Source organism: Pteropus medius, unplaced genomic scaffold, assembly GCF_902729225.1.
Source record: "Pteropus medius unplaced genomic scaffold, Ma_sr-lr_union100, whole genome shotgun sequence".
NCBI lineage: Eukaryota > Metazoa > Chordata > Mammalia > Chiroptera > Pteropodidae > Pteropus > Pteropus medius.
The window spans coordinates 7,573,304-7,592,747 of record NW_024349802.1 but is presented as its reverse complement, the minus strand read 5'-3'; the positions used below and the strand labels follow the sequence as shown (position 1 = coordinate 7,592,747).

Below are 19,444 nucleotides of genomic sequence, written 5' to 3'. Positions count from 1 at the left end.
ATAAGAAATTGCATTGTTACTATGACTACAATAAATATCATGCAAGCTTAAAAAATATATAACCTACCATCAGATGAAACATGAGGACAGCTACTCATTTTTAGGAGTCTTAAAGTATCACTATTATTGGCTACAAGAATCTTCAGTGAAGGATCATCCATTGGTGTATCTTCAATTTTAATTGATGATAATGATTTTGAGTTGACAAAAACAACTGTAAGTGCTGACACAAAATGAGACTTGCCCAGCAATAAGAAAAAAATTATGAAAACATTAAAGATCTACAGCTTCAATGAAGCAATTTATTAAAACTACATCAACATATGCTTACAATAACATAGTAAAAGCAATCAACATGTTACTGTTCCCTGTAGTACCATTAGCTAGAGGACATTTTTATAACAGTTTTTTTTTATACTTCCATAATTCATACATGGACTAGTAAGAAAGAAGTTACAAAGATTTCATAAACATGTCTTCCAATTATTTTCAATCTTAAGGCTTTAGCTTTCAATATTTAAAGGATATAATTACATTTATGTCCTAGAACAGGGGTTGGCAAGTTATGGTCTACCAGCCAAATCTAGTCCATGGTCTGTTACTGTATGGCTCATGAGTTATGAATGATTTTTAAATTTTTCCCCTCTTTAATTCCCCTTCACCACCACTTCCACCCCTGACCCATGGATATTGCTGTTTCCCCTTAAGAACTGGATCTCTGAAGGTGGGGTGTACCCTCCCACATGCTCAGGGGGTGCACCTGGGGCCTGGCATCCCTGGGGCCAGGCACCCCTGGGACCTGGCACACCCAGCACCCAGGGCCTGGTCCGTGGCTCCACCTGGGGCACAAACCCAGGACCTTCTACATGCAAAGCAGATGTGCTAACCACTATACCATGGAGCCACCCTGGGTTTTAAATTTTTAAATAGTTGAAAAGAATGTTTTAAAGAATATTTTGTGACATGTGAAAATTACATGAAACTCTTTCAGTGTCCATAATTAAAGTGACTGTATGTAACGCAGCCGTGCTGCTTCGATTATGTACTATCTATGTCTGCTTTCACACTGTAGTGCTGGAGCTGAATAGCATGGCAGCAGCAGAGTTGCAACAAAACTGTATGAGATGCAAAGCCTAAAATGCTATCTGTACCTTTTCAACTTCTGCCCTAGAAGAAACAGAATTTTTATCTCAATTATTCATTCCTGTTTTTCCAGCACCTAAAATAGCATCTGGCACATAGTAAGTCAATAAATATATTGATGAATAAATGATGTCATATTCTTTAGTGACATGTTTTTTGTTAGCAAATTAGAGATATGTTTTGAAAACTTTCTGTTTTGAAGATTGACAAACTAAAGCTTACTCATAGTTTGAACTCAAAATAGGTAGAATTTCACAGGTTTTCAGATCCAGTATTTTTGAACATAGAAAGTCTGGAAACCAAATCCATGCATGATTATTTTTCCTTTTTCAAAATCAATTTGAATTCTACTAAAAGTTCTACTGTCTCTATTAGAATGATAAAATTGGTTACAAATCTTAATTCATTTATAAGAAAACTTATTGGTTTATACTAATTGTTAACTGATTCACACAAATTTTTAAATGGTGGATAGCTAGACTTTTTACTAAATTTTATGGGGCCAAAACTTATTAGAGTAACATAAATACATGACTCTTTTTTCTTAAGAAATATAAGGTTTGTTTTCTTTTTAATCAACTCTCAATGGACTTTTAGTCCTGAAGATATGGTTAAGCATTAGAGTATAAGTATTCCTTGCTTTTTGAAAGTTCGTTTCATACCACTTCACTTTTACAAAAGACCTACCTGTTAGTACCTGTTTTTGCTAACCAAAAAAAATCTGAAGAGAATTTTCATTTTTGTGAAAAAGGCAAAAAGCAAAATTAACGTTAATGTTTTTTTTGCAGTGAGCCATTACAGAGGCAGTGAATAAACCAAGCAGCAGAGTGGCCCCATCGAGATTCTTCTCTGAGGGAACTACACTGAGCATCTCAGTGCCAAGCTGCCGTAGCTTTGAACTGTGTCTGTAAGCATCTGTGCTTCATCTTGATTCGTTTTGTGCACTCTTTAGCAAGATGTGTCCTAAGATAACTGCTTCTTCGCTTTACACCATCTCAGCTTACAAAGAGTTTCAAAGGATCGCTCTACTTTCAAGACAGCAGGGAAACCTGTACCTATTTGCTTACAGTAACAATATATTAATCTAGCACTTTTGATACCTTGTAAAATGCTGTACTTTTATCTGATTTTTCCTCAGTTTACAAATGAAAAACATGAGGTTCAGAGAGATCCACAACTTTGCCAGGAGCCACAGAGATCATTTCACTGCGGAGACAGAGCTTGAAAGGAAGCCTGCTGCCAATCGCTGCTCTCACTCTGGTGACTGCATCGGCTAGCCCAGAAGCTAGCCCTGGATGCTGATGTGCAACATTAGCGACAGATTAGAATCTAAGAATTTCTGGCTAATCTGATCCCATAGTTCACAAAGATATAACTATTCAGAAGTAGTAAGTTTTCTTATATTACTTATATTACTCTAATCCCCAAATCATCCATTTCTTTTTAATATATCTCTTAAAAAGATAAACAGGCTAGCAAAAATGCTTGCTACAAGAGAGCCATAACCCAGTCTATGAGAAAAAGATGCTACTATTTCTCTATCCTCTCCTATAAGAAGGTTTCCATTAGCCAGTTTTACTGACAACCATAATTTAGAATTTATTATAATTTATCAGAATTCTAATTCTGGTTTTACAATGGTAAATAAACTAAATAGAATCCGTGTCTTCAAGGAGTTTATGTTTTGGTCTGGGGAGAAGAGAATAAACATGTTAAATAAATATGGTAATTTCAAGTACTGATAAATGATATAAAGAAACTAAAATATTATAGGAGAGAGTAAGTGGAGGAGTGGGTACAATTTTAGCAAAAGTGGTCAAGGAAGGCCTCTCTGAGGAGATGGCATTCAAACTGAAGCCTAACTGAAAAGTGGACAGTTAGTTACTGTGGCAGAGACTGCTGGTTGCTACCTAAAACCATTCATCTTTTCTTCTTTGGTAACCTAGTCCTAATATTTAGCTGGGCACATTGCTGCCCAGCTAAAAGACTCTCCTAGCTTCCCAGAAATCTAGTGTGGCCATAGGGCTAAGTTCTGGCCAATGAGAAGAACAGAAGCATTATGTGGTACTTATAAATCTAGTGTGGCCATAGGGCTAAGTTCTGGCCAATGAGAAGAACAGAAGCATTATGTGGTACTTATAATTAGTCTCCTTGAAAAGGAAAGGGCATACTCTTCCTCCCCCATTTCTTCCATCCAGCTGCCTAGAATAAGGACATGATGGCTGGAGCTCAGAAAGCCATTTTGGACATAGAAAATGAAGAAAACACCTTGGAGAGACTGGAGTGCCTAGAGAAAACCTGGGTTCCAAACAGCTTCATACCAGCTATGGACTGTCTCATCTGGGGATTTTTTTAATGTAAGAGAAATAAACTTTGGCCTTGTTTTCTTAAGCCACTATTGTTTTGGAATTTCTACTACACAGAGTCAAACATCGTCCTAATTAATAGAGTTCATTTAGTTAAATATTATGTTGTTTCACCTCCAATGGAGAGACTACAGAATTACAGAAAAGACATCATTCAGTGGCCCTACATACCCTATACTCAAAGTAATTAAGTAAACTGGCACCTGAATATTGTATAACATTTAAGTTTTATATTAATGACACTTAATCGAGAAATAATTACTAAAATTACAAACTATATCTAAAGGATGAAACTATGTATAAGCTATTTCTGCAAAAAATAAGTGCTAATCAACAGACAACTGCTTTAAATAATTCTTTGAATACAAGTAGAATATGCTCTGTTTTTAGGAGAAGGTCTTTTCTGCTGGTATGATGATACTTAAGAATTTTTAGTATACCTCACAAAAAAAAAAAGTACAGCATCTTTACCTGTGACATATTCATAAAACTTGGCTTGGCTGTTGAAATTAAGCCCAAGGTCTGGATAGAACAATTTACCAGCTGAGAAAGTATATCACAGGCAGCTTCTGCTGATTCCGTACTACTATCAACCTAGAAAGACAATTCTAAATCTTAATTTCATGAAGGTTAACTTAGCAGAAATTTACTGACAATATAATTATTTAATAAGATTCAATTGCAAAACTGTATTTACCCCTTCAGGCTATAAAATAAATTAGCATTTTTTTCTTTATACAAAATGTCTCAAATAAAAAAAAAAAGGAGAAATAGAGATGATGACAAATTAATTTTCTAAGGACTTCACACTTTCAAATCTTTTACAATTACCTGAATTTTAAAAATAGCATTCAGATGAAGGAAATTAAAGTTTAAGTTATTCAATATAATTCAAGTTCTATATCTCAATCTATGCAAAGAACTACAGAAAAACAAGAAATAGTCTGGGATAAAAATTCTTCAAAATTTATTGACTGAGTCAATATGGGGATCTAGATATACAACGATATTGTTAAAATATAAGTCATGGTCTCTATTTAATGCTTATTTTCCTTACCTTAAAGCTGACATACTGGAGATGGGCAGCATGCTTTTTAATGATCTGCTGAATGAGATCAGGATGAGTGGACTTAAAATACGAAGTAGCTGGCTGGTTCAGTTCAAATTCAAACTTTCTCCAAAGGTCAGGAATATGAAAAATTTCATTCCATCTCCTACATACAGAAGATGCTCGGGCCCGATCTATTAAAGGAAGATACTGAAAAATGCGTAATACTACATGGTGAGGCAAACTCCCCCAGTCTAGAAGAACAGGGTACATATGAATCTGATTGAGAGAAGAGTAGAACCCAAGTTTTGGCTGTTTCACTGCTGGTGAAGATTGGCCAATTTTATTCACAACAGATAAATTATTCCTCTTCATTCTGCAAATATTAAAAAATGTTAAGTGACAATTTTTTCCACATTTCATCATGTATTTGTGCTCTAATTAAATAAATAACAACATTAGGAAATGAAAAACAGTTTAAGACAATTTAAAAAGTAACCTACTACTTTTATGCATTGATAGGTACTGCTATGTGCTGGGGATACAAAAATAAATAAGAGGGAACCTGTTCACAAAGCTGTGGTCAAATGGTGAAAGACAGTGATAAATGCCATTACTGAAACTGGGACAAACTACAATGGAAAAATAAGGCAATGGTATATAACTGAGTTTGTATGTGGGTGAAGGTTGTTGAGGAGGCTTCCAGGAGGAAATGTCCAAGAAAACTGTGGATGTCCCAGCTTTACTCCTGGCCAATTACTGGATTCTTCCTATCTCCTACACAGAAGGAAGCATCATATTTCAATTGTGCTCGGAACTCCTGGGGGTTCTGAATAAGTCCCAGCTCTGCCATTTACTAACCATGTGATCTTGTCTGAGAAAATTAATTTAAGCCTCAGTTTCCTCATCTGAAAAGCAGAGAGAACAGCAGTACCTTCTCATAAGGTTGTTGTGAGGGTTAAAGTACCTTAAGTACCAGCATATAGTAACTGCTCAATAAATGTTACAGTTGTTTTTACTTTAAATTGTCCAATGTATTTTTCTAAACAAACTTCATTAAGTTGAGTCACAATTCTAACAAAAAGTCAAATGATCTGTTACAATTTTCAGATGATACCCAAGACACAGGAACTCTAGGAAAATTGAATATGGCAGGGATAAAGTCTATTTAAACAACAAACTTGACCCTCACTAGCCAATGTAAAATAGCAAAGGAAAGAGCATTCTTCCCCAACAAAAAGAAATGATGAGTCTTCAGGTATTAGTCAGCCTGAGCTACAACTAAGTTCCAAAAAATTTCAGGTCCAGATATATCCAAGTATATAGGATTATCTTGTGTGTGTGTGCATGTGTGTATGTGTGTGTGTGTGTGTATACATACATATATATACATATACACACACATATATGTATATATATACACATATATGTGTGTGTGTGTGTGTGTGTGTGTGTGTATATAGCAAAAGAAACCAAAGTATTTTGAGTATATAATTATTTGAGAGGTAAAAAATAATGGTAAGAATAGTTCTGAACTTTATTTAACTTTAGTTGACTATTTAATTTTCTTTTCACCCTTAAATACTAGCAGTGTATATGTGGAAGAGTCAGTGTCATAATTGAAACATACCTTTAAATCTAATGAAATATTTATTTAATATGTAAATATCTCTGTCTTGTGAGTCACTCTTTCTGATGTAAAACATTTCTTAACCACAACACAGAGTTGGATCCCAGAAGCAGGACTGACCTAGTCACTGAACAAAATGAAAGGTCATCTTTAGGGTTTGGAAAACTGAAATGGAAAGCAAAAATAGTTGCAAAGCTCTATCTCAAGAATTGAGCAAAAGTGCACACATTTTAATCTGACTAAAATTACGTACATGGCTGAAAACTGGTCCAGCAATACAATATAGAATATATGAAGCTGCTGACATCAATAATTCAAAGCATACGCTATTTTGAAAGGGCTGATCTATTCTTCAATGCTAATTCCCTAAAATGAAATATGATGGCTGGGGGAAGGTAAAGGAATGGACACTGGATTCTAAACTCCGATGTAAAGCACATTTATTGACATTTGCTTGTAATTGTTTTATCTGGTAGCCTACAGAATGGATAGTTAAAATTTCACTAAGGTATTACAAAAAAACTTATCCCAAATATAATCTCTCAGTAAAAAAGTAGTGAAGCCAATAATAAAACAGACTGTATCCAAATGCTAAGTTAGAAAACTGCCTTAAAATTCTAAACAAAGCAATTGTGCTGTATATTAAATCTGACTATGTGTAATGTGGATTGTTAAAATCATTTATTTAGTAAAATCATTAAATTTCTAATTCACTGATAGAATCACAACTGAAGGATATCATGTCTCAATAATTCTATTAAAATTAACATTTAAATTTTTTCCTTATGTATACTAGTTTTCAGAGCTTAAAACTCATCTACAAATTATAAATTTTATGTAAAAATAATTGTATACAGTGAGCATATGGGCAAACTATATTTAAGAATGCAAGACTAACTGATCTTTCTTAGCTTGAAAATAATGATATAAAAATTACAGCCTAAACATATATGATCACTTTTAAAAACTGATCATTTCTTTTTCAAACTACCAACTTTCTTACCTAACGAAGGCTTCCAAGTTACAGTTCACTCTGAATGAACGAAATGAAGTAACTGCTGCCATGGGGTACTCACCAACATCCATTTCATTTCACTTCCTAGCTTGGCAAAATACCACAAAAACACATTCATCAGAATGTATAAGTAGAAATCCAATAATTTTTATGCTTAGGATATTTATATATATTTGAATATAAATATATTGTATTTGTAAATATGCTTAGAATATTTATATATATTTCTATATGTTGAAAGTTTTTTAGGAATTATTAATGCCCAAACTATTTTTCTCCACTCAGAGGGAAATCTGTCCAAAAAAAAAAAAAAACTAGCCTGGTTAGTAGAAATATTGTAGCACTTGCCAGGAATTATACTTGAAGCTCTACTAAAATAAAGGGCAGTAGATCAGTCAAAAGGCTCTAAAAATTCACATTTTAATGAACACATATGGAAAGATATACAAAAAATTTAAGGTAGTCCATGATTGCATTTATTTGTTTACAGGCTATGTAACTCATTCAGTTCCAGTTTTGGCAGCACACAACACTACTACAGTTGTAATAATTAAATAAGAAGACGTAACTTTTATTATTTATCGTTACCCTATGAATATAGTTTGTTTGACTAGTTTGCTGTTAACAGAACATATGTTTCTGTGGTTTTAAAATTTTTCACTTATACTGATAGATACAACTGGTTCATTCATACTTAATTGATTCATTGATATTCTCTTTGAAGTTTGGCCAGTTTTAGGCACAGTGACTTGTCAGAGTTTGGAGCAGTTTATGGACATGGAAGAAAATAATAACTGGTCTATTCCAGGATAAAACGCACTGCCTTGGAATCACACATAAATGTCATAAAGTAAAAAATAAATAAATACATTCTACTGCCTTTGTAAACCAAACTAAACTATACAGAGGAGGTAGAGGAGGCAAGCAGTTAATCAAGTAGAAACTTCTCTTAAATTTCTACTGTCTGCCACCTGTCAGCTCTCAACCTCTCTCTGAATCCTACTCCGAAAATAGAGCTTTGGAGGACAGACATGGAGACGGTATTAGAGGCCAGTATCCACAATCTGATTTCTTGTACTGCCATCTATTTTCCAAACAATAGCAACGTTGGCTCTCTCTCCTTTACATTCCACCCCAGAAGTGGGTAGAAAGGAGCTATCAGCATACTTTTAGAGGAATACAACAAATAAAAGAAAGACAAGTTGAGTGACTTGTATTCCCCTAATCAGATGGCACACAATTTTATTTACTGCAGAAACTTTTCTACTGAGTTATCGAGCTGGCTAATTTTGTGTTTACAGGCCATTCTTTATGCTAAAAAAACAATGAAGTAATCTGGTAAGGGTATATAGATAGGGATTCACTACCTAAGACCCACGAGAAGACTGTATGCAAGTACCTATCTCAGATCAGTTCACTAGAGTCTTCAGGATCAAATGAATTACTAACCTGGTTGCTGAAGGAACTTGATTGCTATTTCAGAGTCACTATCTGTAATTGTAAGGGCTAGTAGAAGACAAAACCAGAATACAGGATCCCATCAAGTAATAAGCCATATTTCCAAAGAGGGAGAGATGAGCAAGCTTGACAGTGATCTTTAGCACAATTCTAGGGTACAAAATAGGTTTATTAGAATTTGGGAAAGACTGCAATGACGACTCAAAGTTCACTTAGTGGCTTCACTAACTACCCTAATCGAATTTCCTTTTATGAGCCTTTAAAAGTAAGAAATCTCCCATGGTATTCTTGAGGGAAAGGTAATCAAAGACAGATTAGATGAAAGACTGAAAACATCCAAAGCCAACCTGGTGGCAGCAATGGAAGCAACTATCTTTCGCACCATCACGAGGTTCTTCCAGATTGGTTAAATGAATACACAGAAAGTACTTTTTACAATTTCAAATTTTCAATTGTCACAATGTAAATACTAAAGATAACAGATTGGTTAAATGAATATTCAAAGTATTTTTAAAAGTACTTTTTAAAAGTTTCAAGTTTTCCATTGTCACCACACTAAAATATTGTGTAAACACTACAGATAACAGAATAAAGATTCAAAACTACCCGAAAGGCTAGACAAATTTGTTGGAAGCAGCAAGATGAAAATGAACAGGAAGTAATTAGCAAATGTCCTTTGTTTAAGCTACTTTCTGAACTGGCACACTAAGAATCTGATTACTGCCACCACAGGTTGATGGTTTCTGCTATGGCAGGGGTCTTCAACCCTCAGGCCACTGGTACAGTAGCCTGTTAGGAACCAGGCCGAACAGTAAGAGGTGAGCAGCAAGAGAGGGAGAGAAGCTTCATCTGTATCTGCAGCCACTCCCCAGTGCTAGCATCACTGCCTCAGCTTTACCTCAGATCATTAGGCGTTAGATTCTCACAGGAGCACTGGTCCCTGGTGCCAAAAAGGTTGGGGACCACTGTTATGAGGTCTGAAATCCCAGTCATTGGTGAAATAACAAGGGAGGCATGGCCTGGATAGGAATGCTGAAGATCTGTTCCAAAACACAGCTTTAAAACACCTTTCTAATATACCTCCTCCCACTAAATATAACTAACACGAGCAGAGGACAAAACATTTTTTTTAGAAACGCTGTCAAAAATATTTATGTTCTTTGCAGCCCACATGACCTCTAAGTTTCCTTATAAATCTAAATTTACAATTTTTTTTTTAAAATGTGAATGTTAAATGATGTCATCAAGGCTTCAACAAAAGATAAAATATTTATGTCATTTATGTCAAACATTAAATCTTTCCCAAAGCAGTGATAGCCAGCTTTTTGGTGTTCTCACATTTTTATCAGTGATTCAGCAATCTTCTATACTCTCTCAAGTCTCTCTGTGATATTAAGGTATACTTTTAAAAAGAATCTTTTGATCTTAGAATAGGTATGTCTGCTTTTAAATGACTCATATGAAAAACTGAAGTTTTCAAAATATGTGTAGATTCAAAACACCTTTTGAGATGCAAGGGAGAGTCCCATAGAATTAGAATTGGGAAATGTTTTAAAATCCCTGAATGGCAGCCTTTCCCTCTCCTCCACCTCCCCATCTCTCCTCCTGGACTCGAAGAGAAAGGGGAGTGAGGACACCAAGCCAGGTCCTCTGCAGAGAAGCCTGAAGAAATGAGGACAGTCCCATCTTAGTGAAGGGAAGACTAAGGGATCTAATAATACAAAGGGTTCAAGAAATCATTTTGCAACATTTTTCTGAGAGAAAATAATAATTTATTCCACTTCATATTTTGGGGAAAAGTTCTGGGCACACATGACAAAGAAAATCCAATACACCTTAAAAAGTGCAGATCTTCCAACAAGCAAGGCCAGCGTTTATTTTTCTTTTAGACATTTCTTTGTGGCAAATAAAAACTTTCTTACATTATTCTCTGTAAACTAGAGCACTTCAAGGGGGCCGAGCTAAGGCGACCACAAGTCTCAGTAATCACTTAGCATGTCCAGCAACTACACATACTACTCCAAACATTACCCCAACGCACTTCTGAGAGAGAAGGTCGGATGCAGACAATCCTTTCAGAGCTTACCTTCCGAAGATGAGCAAGATGACTGAATCCACGGACCCCGGTCCTGTGCTCGCCCTGCAGAAAAACCGCCACGTAAGAAACAAGAAACTAATTGCTGCTATAAAATCTCACGGACCACCCGACCTTGGAGCAAATCAAATGCCTAAGGTGTGTGTGTGTGGGAGGGGGGAAGAGTGGCGTTGCAAGGCGGTCTTGGTCTCGAGTTGGGGGTGGGGTCGCTTTTCAGGGGTCCCCCACACCTCAGGCCTCGGGCGAAACCGCGGCTGAGGATGCCAGGTCACGCCTCCTCGGTCCCAGAGAAATCGCCTTGACCGCGAGCACCTCCCGTCCCCAAATCATCACCCGCCCAAGATAAGACCGCGTTCCTTCGAAGGCAGCTGAAGCGCACTCTTCGAGGACCACCGCGACTCCCAGAAGGAAATGCTACCTTTAAAAATATAACAGTCTGTACTTTCGCTCGTGTCCCAGCGTTCGCGGCGGCAGGAACCGGCCCGCCGGGTCCGGGAACCCGGCAGCTGCCCTGCAGCTGGCCGCGCAGCGCCTACCGCAAAGACCCCAGAGTCCGCGAGCGTCCCCCAAGCCCCTCCCTCCCCGGCCCCGCCCCGCCCCAGGCCCGCCTCGGCCCCGCCCCCAGAATGCACGCATGCGCGTAGCTCCACTTTTCGCGGGAGGCCTGTGCGCGCTGGCTCACACCTGTTCGGGAGACCCGGGGGCCGACCCCGAGGTAGTGAGTGGAGAGTTTTCTGCCCGCAGGTCTTCAGCTAATGCGCGGTGACAAACTGCTGCGTGAAACAGCCAGCCAAATTCTGCAAATGGCCGTGAATTAATAGTCCGATTTCTGGAACTTAACCTCCACCGAAAGTACACCATTTTATTAAATACAAATACTAGAAACTTTTAAAATATCAGAAGTGATAACAGCGCAGTGTTAAATATGTATGTAGAACCCCCCTGTCCTGGGCCACATCTCATTTCCTTTGTTAACCACTGTTCATTGTGTAAACTACCAGACCTTCAATACATACACAAAAAAGTATAGTGCACGGTAAGGATTTATGACTCTTTTTCATTAGTTTTTTTTTTTTCAATCTGAGATCAAACTATACATTATGTTCGCGAGCTTCCTGTTTTGCTTATTACATCATGTACATGGCTCCAAATTGACAAATGTAGGTTCCCCCTCATACTGTTTTTTTTCCTCAACTTTGCTTAGGTATGATTGACAAAGTGCGCATACTTAAAGCGTACAATTTAATGTTTTGACACCCTTGAAACCATTACTGCAATCAAAATAATGAATATATGCATATCTCCCCAAAATTTCCTTATGCCTTTTTGAAACCCCTCCTTTTACTCCTCTCCCATCTGTTTTCTGACACTATAGATTAGCTTACATGTTTCCCCTTAAGTACTGCTTTGTTATAGTTCCATGTGAACCCTAAAATGAGTTTAATTGTGTTCTGAAGATCTATCCTGTGTTCCTTTTAAAAATTTGGTTTTTAATATTTAAAAAGGTATATGATCTATTTTCTAAATAGGTTAAAGATTTTTTCTTTTGCCGGCTCAAAAGAAAAAAAGAATATCAAGCTTTTTGAGATTCAACCCTCACTCTGTATTTCTTTAGATTAAGCTTTCCCCAAAAGAAATTAGTAAAGGAACTATTTTACTTTAGTAAAAAATTAAACCTATTCATTTCTAAATCACAAATGCCAACTAATGTGTCTCTAAATGTGGAAGAACTTACTGCTGTTTGCACCATATTCAAATACAGTATGAAGCCCCAGTAAACAGGAGGATTATAACATAAGCATTTCTAAATGGGTCATGGTTAGTCATCACTGACAACATTGATTCAAAGCCGTTGCCCTGTTTTGAAGAGTGAATAAAGTCAAGGGGATTGCGTAGAGCTCGAGATTTCATTAACACCATGTTCTATCTGGTGTAAGGTAGCCTTGTCTTTCATAGCCTCATGGATCTGAACTTATCATTTCTTAAAACAGAGAAGAAAAATGACTTTTAATCTGTTGCTTTTCACTAATGCTTTTCTAGTCAAGTCTTTACAGTGCAAAGTCATTAAAATAAAATGTAACATTGTGTTATGTTTTCCAACTTTCTAAGTTATCTGGTTTAAAAGCTTTACTCAAATGAAGTAATTCTGCAAATACACTTATTTTAAAAAGAAACAAATGAATTTATTGCCATTTTAACTAAACATTTCATGGAAGTACTTTGTTAATCTAGAGATAATTTTCTTCAGTCATTTTATTTATGAAAAGCAAAACCCTGTTTTACTACTTTGATAGTCAGCACAAATCTGGGATCATTGAGAGAAACGGGGTCAGTCATTCTATATCATTTAATAAAAGCAGCTTAGTAGGTCATGTTTTAAAGCTGTCCTGGTCATCGGCCATTTTTAAGGGCATTTCAAAAAGTAGTCATTAGCAAAAGTGAAAAATTCTTATTTTTTGGAACCAAAGGAAAAATTTAACACTAAAATGTTTTCCTTATAAAGAACAGTAAACTCTTTCAAGATACTAAATTTTAAATTTCCTTGTTTATGGCAAGTTTTCCTATGTTAATTCCAAATCTTTGAAAACGACATATTTTAAGTTTGAAAATGAAGTACACAGTAGTTTAACTTAACTTACTGGTTTTAGAAATCCAAGGTAGAATTTTTTAATGATGATTATTCATCAATATAAGGTATATACTGTATTACCAGTCAATTACATTGAGATCATAAAGTAGAACAATTATCAGAGGAAAAAGGAAAAATACGAGAATACTTAATGGAAGTAATACTTAAAATACCACAGTATAGCATAGACTGTCAGCAAACACACCAGTCAAGTACTCAAACAGAAATAGGCCACCTTTTTGTTACAAGTTATTAAAGAGACACTGGAAAAGCAGGCTCACAGATATTAGCAAGGCTTGCCAGTCAAGGACAATGGTAACCAATACAGGACAGAGAACAATGCAAAGAGCAAACTGTGAGCCACACAGTCATCTGTGCAACACAGCTAGATGCTCAAAACAATAGCATTCACTACTGTTCACACTGCTGCTGAAATACATACACTAGCCACGAGGCTCCTAGATGGTGGTGTTAAAGTTATGACAACAGCAGAAATTAACATAGAGCACAGCATGTCTGGTTTTTATATTCCTCTATATGGACTCCCTGCGTTGAATAAAATTATAAAGCTCAACATTTACTAAAGAAAGAGTTATATCTTCAGATCTTTCCCATGAGTATTCTTATATGAGCCTTACCAAAAAATGGGGTGAGGTATGCAGAACATGTACAAATAAAAATCTAAGTGAAACCACTTTCCTGACCATGTGCATATCCAGCACTTGGAGTGGTGTGGACTCTAAGATGGGCTTTGAATAAAAGTCCAGTCTTTTGAGAATGCACAAAGCTCTGGGTTTAGGGGGAATGGTTTTCCTCCAGAAGGAGGGAGCAGATCTCACATATGAGAGTTGGAGCTGTTTCTTTCCCACAATGATGATTTGCAGCATATGAATTCAGTTTAGGTTTAATCATAGTAAAAGAGTGTTTTAGATCCCCAAATCCATGTCGAGCATTTCTCCCTTATGTTTAAAAAAAAAGAAAAAAGAAAAAAAAAAAGAAGTTTTCTCTTCAGAGAAATTTTGTTACTCACTTTCCTTTATCAACATCAATGACACACACCTTCTTACCTTTAGGGAACTTTTCAAATCTTTGAAAGGAAATCACGACACCATCCACTACTGAATGAAATGTGTTTCATTAAGAGGAAAGTGCTATTGAGTCATATCCTGAAAGTGAGTCGTTACCCTTAGCAAGATAATTACACGGCTGCTTCAGAAGAGAATCCAGTCGAACTCTTATTATATTGCTATATTTCCCTGTGGAACAGAGTTTTAACTTTCAACCCAGAAAAATTCACTAATAATAAACTTGTAGGATGACATACACCGGTTGCCTTTAACAAGTGGTGTTGATGATGAGCAACTGCTTTATAGACTCCTGAGTATAATTTAGCTGCCTTTCCTTGAATTAACTACATAGAAAATTATGCTAAAAACTTTAATTAATAAATCACAGCCTATCTTATACCACATTCATCCCTAGCATCCCTAGCACTTTTTCTAATTGTTCTTAGTATAGAATTTGAACATTGTCCAATCATAAAAAGTAATGGATTTGAGCAAAAAACCTTTTCACAAACTCAAGATTCCTCTATGTTCTGGAAGTTATGTAAGACTTATTTTTCGAATAGCCTTAATTTAATTTAGATTTATTTTTGCCATTATTTCATAGAAATACGTTGAGAATTGTAATGACTGTACTCCTAAATTATGCAGAAAAATATCCTCGAATAGTTTTAAAATCAAATGCTTCAAATTTTAAACTTTGGTGTGCGGCCTCTTGTAAAGTAGGAAAAAGAACGGGAAGGCATCCCCAGTTAGATTTCTCCGACTAGATGACCTCATGTTATCCTATTTTTTTAGCTTTAGTTTGTCTGACTCCCAGCCCAGTTCACAGACATTTTTCTAGACATAGGACAATAATGTAAAATGATTTTTTGAGTACACTATTTAATTATATCCTACTTCATGGTGAAAGATGATGAATGCAGTCTCTAGTTTTTCTGCAATTACTCTGGACACTCCTCTTCATGGCTGGGTCCTCCTCATCTACTCAGCCTATCAACATTAGAGTGTCCAGGGCTCAGTTCTAGGAGCACTTCTCCTTTCTCTCTATGCTGATTCTCTTGGTGGTGTTATTCTTACTAATGGCTTTAAGCTCGATCTGTATGTTATTGACTCCCGAATCTTTATTTCTAATCTTTACCTCTCCCTTGAACTCCAGACTTTTCTATCCATTTTTCTATCTGACTTCCCTTGGACTTCTAACAGTCATCTCAAACTTATAGCCAAAATACTTCCAGATCTTTTCCTTTAAAACCTGCTTCTCTTGCTGTTTTCCTCTCAGTAGAAAGCAATACCACATTTTCAGTTGCTCAGATCCAAAATATTGGAATCATCTTTGACTCATCCATATTGCATCACAGTCTGCATACTCAGTCAGCAAATCCTATCAGCTCTACTTTCAAAACATGTGCAGAATCCGAATACTTCTTGTACCCTGACCAGTACCATTCTGGTTCAAGCCACCATCATCTCTCACCTGGAGTGTACGGTGGCCTCTTAAGTGGCCTCCCTGCCTCTACTCTTGTTCCTACAATATTTGCTTTAATTTTTTAAAATTATAATTGGCATACAATGTTGTATTTGCTGCAGGTCTATAACATATTGACTCGACATTTATAAACCTTATGATGTGATCACTATGATGTCCATTAACCACCAATTGCCATGCCTACAATATGTCCTTAATGCAGTAGCCAGAATAGTTCTGTTAGAATGACAGCTTATGTCATTTCTTTGCTTGAAACCCTCCAATGGTGTCCTTGCACTCAGAGTAAAAGCCAGTCCTTATAAGCACCTATGAAACTGCCTCCCCTGAATCTTTTTTTCCCCACTTCATTTCTTTGACTTCATCTTCTACTCCCTCCCTCTACTCTAGTCACAAGGACATCCTCCTCCCTGTTCCTCCAACCCTCCGGGTACACCCCTGCCCCAGTCCTTCTCCCTCTACCTATAATGCTCTTTCCATAGCTATCTACAAGGCTTACTCCCTATTCTTCTTCAGGGCTTTACTCGAATGCCACCTTCTTTATTTTCTCCTTAGTAGTAACCACTATATAATATACTATATGTTTTGCTTATCTATTGCTCCCTCTAGAATGTAAGCTCCAGACAGGCAGGAATATTAGTCTGTTTTGTTCAGTTATATCCTCATTACTTAGAATAGTGCCCGGCAAAGAGGGAGTACTCAATGCATAATTGTAGAGTGAATGAGTAAATGAAAATTGTTCCAGTAGACAAAAGACTCATGGAACAACAGATAGATGATAGATAGATAGATAGACAGACAGACATAGAACGATAGAACAAGACTACAGATAGGTTGGTACAACTTGTCACTACGACTCTCCCACCCCTACTCCAGGAAAAGCAGCACAAGTACCAATATAGAATTACAGATAGAATTCTCCTGTTTTAGGCTAAGGACAGCATATAATCATTATACATTTTATATTTCTCAGAAATTAAGTATTAAATAATATCATTTGAACATCTTAAAATGTGTTTTTAAAAATGAGTACCATAATTATATGTAGTTATACATCATTATTATACATCAGTTAGCAGTAGAAGGTTTAATGGATTCAAGATCTCAATGGCTTTTGACACCTATGTATTGAAATAGAAAATGCAAGACAATCCCAAGCAGCAGTTTGACATTTACAATATGCCATTTAAACCTTAGAAAGTTATTATTGCCTGGTTTATTAGCATAAAAAAGTGAAATGACTTGTAGACTGTCAACGGAGTGTCCTGGTGACCTTGGGCCAGTCAGTTACCTCAGTTAACTTCACTTGGTTCTTCCTGTCTGCTCGGCATGTCACGGTTGAATAGATTACTCAGAGAAGCCTCTGAGAAGAAGGTGGGGCTCACTTTTGGTGGTTAACCAAAAGTGTTTTCTTGAGGTCAAAGTGTGACATATGTGCTCTGTGTTGACCACACTTATAATGTAAAGATAAGTATTTCTTCCGAGACGGAGCTCCTACAAAGTTATCAAATGTGTAGAGTGTGGCTTTGGTGCCTTCGTTTCCCAATGGCATGTGCCTTAGCACCTTAAATTCCCTCTTCAAATGCCCAGAACCCTCCCTCTTTTTCCTGTCAACACAGGAAAGCCTCTGATTACAGCTTAAATCAGCTGCCTCTTCCATGGTTGTTACATGTCCTTTAGAAGAGATCAAAGCCAGAAGCATAACAAATGAAGTAAAAGTAGTGAAGTTTCAGGAATCAATAAGCCAGGTCCAGCCTCTGTGTTCTAGGAGGCAGGACTCTGACTGCTAGTGCCCTGGAGATAAAGTTGACTGGGACAGACTCTCACAACCCCTGCATCTCAAGCATCTCCAGCACCTAAGTGCTGTACTTATTAAAATAAACTCTGCCCCATGGGCCTAAAAGAAACTGTGACAAGTCTTAAATTATATAATCACAGACTTCTAGAGTACCTCAGAAGTCATTTAGTCTGACTCTCTCATTTTATAGGTGAGGAAATTGAGTTTCTCAGAAGTTATAGGCTGTCCTGTGAGCTCCTCAGTGCACATTCCATGTCTTCCTTTTTGTGTGTGTGCTTGGAAATGACTGGGCCGCATATCCTGTAAAAGGTCCTGTCACTCAGCATAGTCATTCTGCACATCCTCTTAGTCTGAAGCACTGATATTTGACTGAACTTGTCAACCAGGATGCTCTAAAAATGCCCATGTTCTAGGAATACAAATCATATAAACTAATGAGATTTTCAAGTTGGGCCCAAGAGGAACTAACTTGTTATTGGCCTCCAAACTAGAGTAACCTTATGACCACAGGCACCAAGTAGTAAATCAGTATCATCAGCTTGACCAAAGAAAAAGCACAATGGTGTGAGGAGGACACTGGTTGGGGAAAGCTTTTGTCACAATTTAGTCATTTCACTTTGGGCAAACACTTCATCTCTTTGGGACATAGGAACTCCCCTAGTAAGAAACCAAACTTACTATCATCTACTAGGACAGGGCAGATAGATAAGCACAGCAAATAGGCAATAGTTTTGCTTTAAGTTAAAATGCCTCTCTGGTTCAGTGTCCCCTTATCCAGCAGAGGCTTGGAGAAACAGATCACAAGGAAAGGCTGAGAGCACACTTGTGCTATCCCAAGTCTTTCTAGCTCCTTTCTGTAGCCAGAAACTGGACACCAGGGCAGGAACCAAGATGATCCTTCCCCCAAACCAATTTCAGTGTTAGACATGTGATCCGTACTTGACCAATGATAGTACCTACTCCGCAAGCAACAGAAATAGGTCCAAGGGATACCCATGTGACCAAAGCAGACCCAATCTAAGTTCTTCCCTCAGATTGGTATACAGATCTTGGGAAATAGAAGTCCTTTTCTCTAGAGTTGATAAACTAAGATGATGCAAGCTTGAAGTTACAGAGGCTACTTCCTTTGGGCCCATAGTGGAAGCTCATCTTTAGGAGAGGGAAGGGTGACATAGAGATAATCAGAGCTGAGAGAAAGACAGTGTTACTGTGATGCTGTCTGATTCCTGGATTCAGCCATGCCTGAAGATGTTCGAGTTAAAAATTTTCCTTTTTTGCCTGAACTAGCTTTAGCTAGATTTATTACTTTTGATTAAACCAATCTTGAAAAATATATCCCTTAATTTTTCAAATGAAGAAAGTGAGGCTCATATGGAAGGAGTGACTGACTCAAGGTTATGTAACACTTGGGGATGAAATTTGGACTTTAAATTAGACCTACTGATTTCCATTCCAATGCATTTTCTACTACACTGAGCTTTATATACCCTATCTTGTGAATTATTCAACATTTTCTAAATGATAATACGGGGCTTTTTACATATCATGTTGCATCACGGCAAAATCCATTCATTTAAGCATAAGGCAGACTATTTATTAAGGATTCTGCATTATAATGAGAGCTTAGACTAATTGATTTGTGTCTAGGAAAGTCCAAATAAAAGATTCAATCATGTCATGATCAAAGGTAGAAACTGTGTATCTAATCCTCC

The 19,444-nt window shown here is 36.9% G+C and overlaps 1 protein-coding gene across 13 annotated transcripts in view; it reads right to left on the bottom strand.

The window, feature by feature from the left end:
* The window catches only part of LOC120581320 (F-box/LRR-repeat protein 21), a 78,838-nt gene extending 67,517 nt beyond the window's left edge, over positions 1–11,321 (bottom strand). For 7 of the 13 annotated variants that reach the window (XR_005647245.1, XR_005647244.1, XR_005647246.1 and 4 more), the window contains exons 1-7: positions 11,174–11,321; positions 10,747–10,800; positions 8,652–8,810; positions 7,191–7,286; positions 4,567–4,933; positions 3,981–4,103; positions 68–239 (exon numbers count right to left, since the gene is read on the bottom strand). Coding sequence is in view for 10 of the 13 variants with exons in the window: in XM_039836093.1 (XP_039692027.1) it covers positions 68–239; positions 3,981–4,103; positions 4,567–4,933; positions 7,191–7,273 (745 nt within the window). In the remaining 3 variants the exon portion in view is untranslated. Of the gene's footprint in view, positions 1–67; positions 240–3,980; positions 4,104–4,566; positions 4,934–6,187; positions 7,287–8,651; positions 9,100–10,746; positions 10,801–11,173 lie in introns of those variants that run through there. The other 6 variants (XM_039836088.1, XM_039836089.1, XM_039836086.1 and 3 more) reach the window with 6 other exon arrangements.
* Between the last annotated feature and the right edge of the window lie 8,123 nt (positions 11,322–19,444).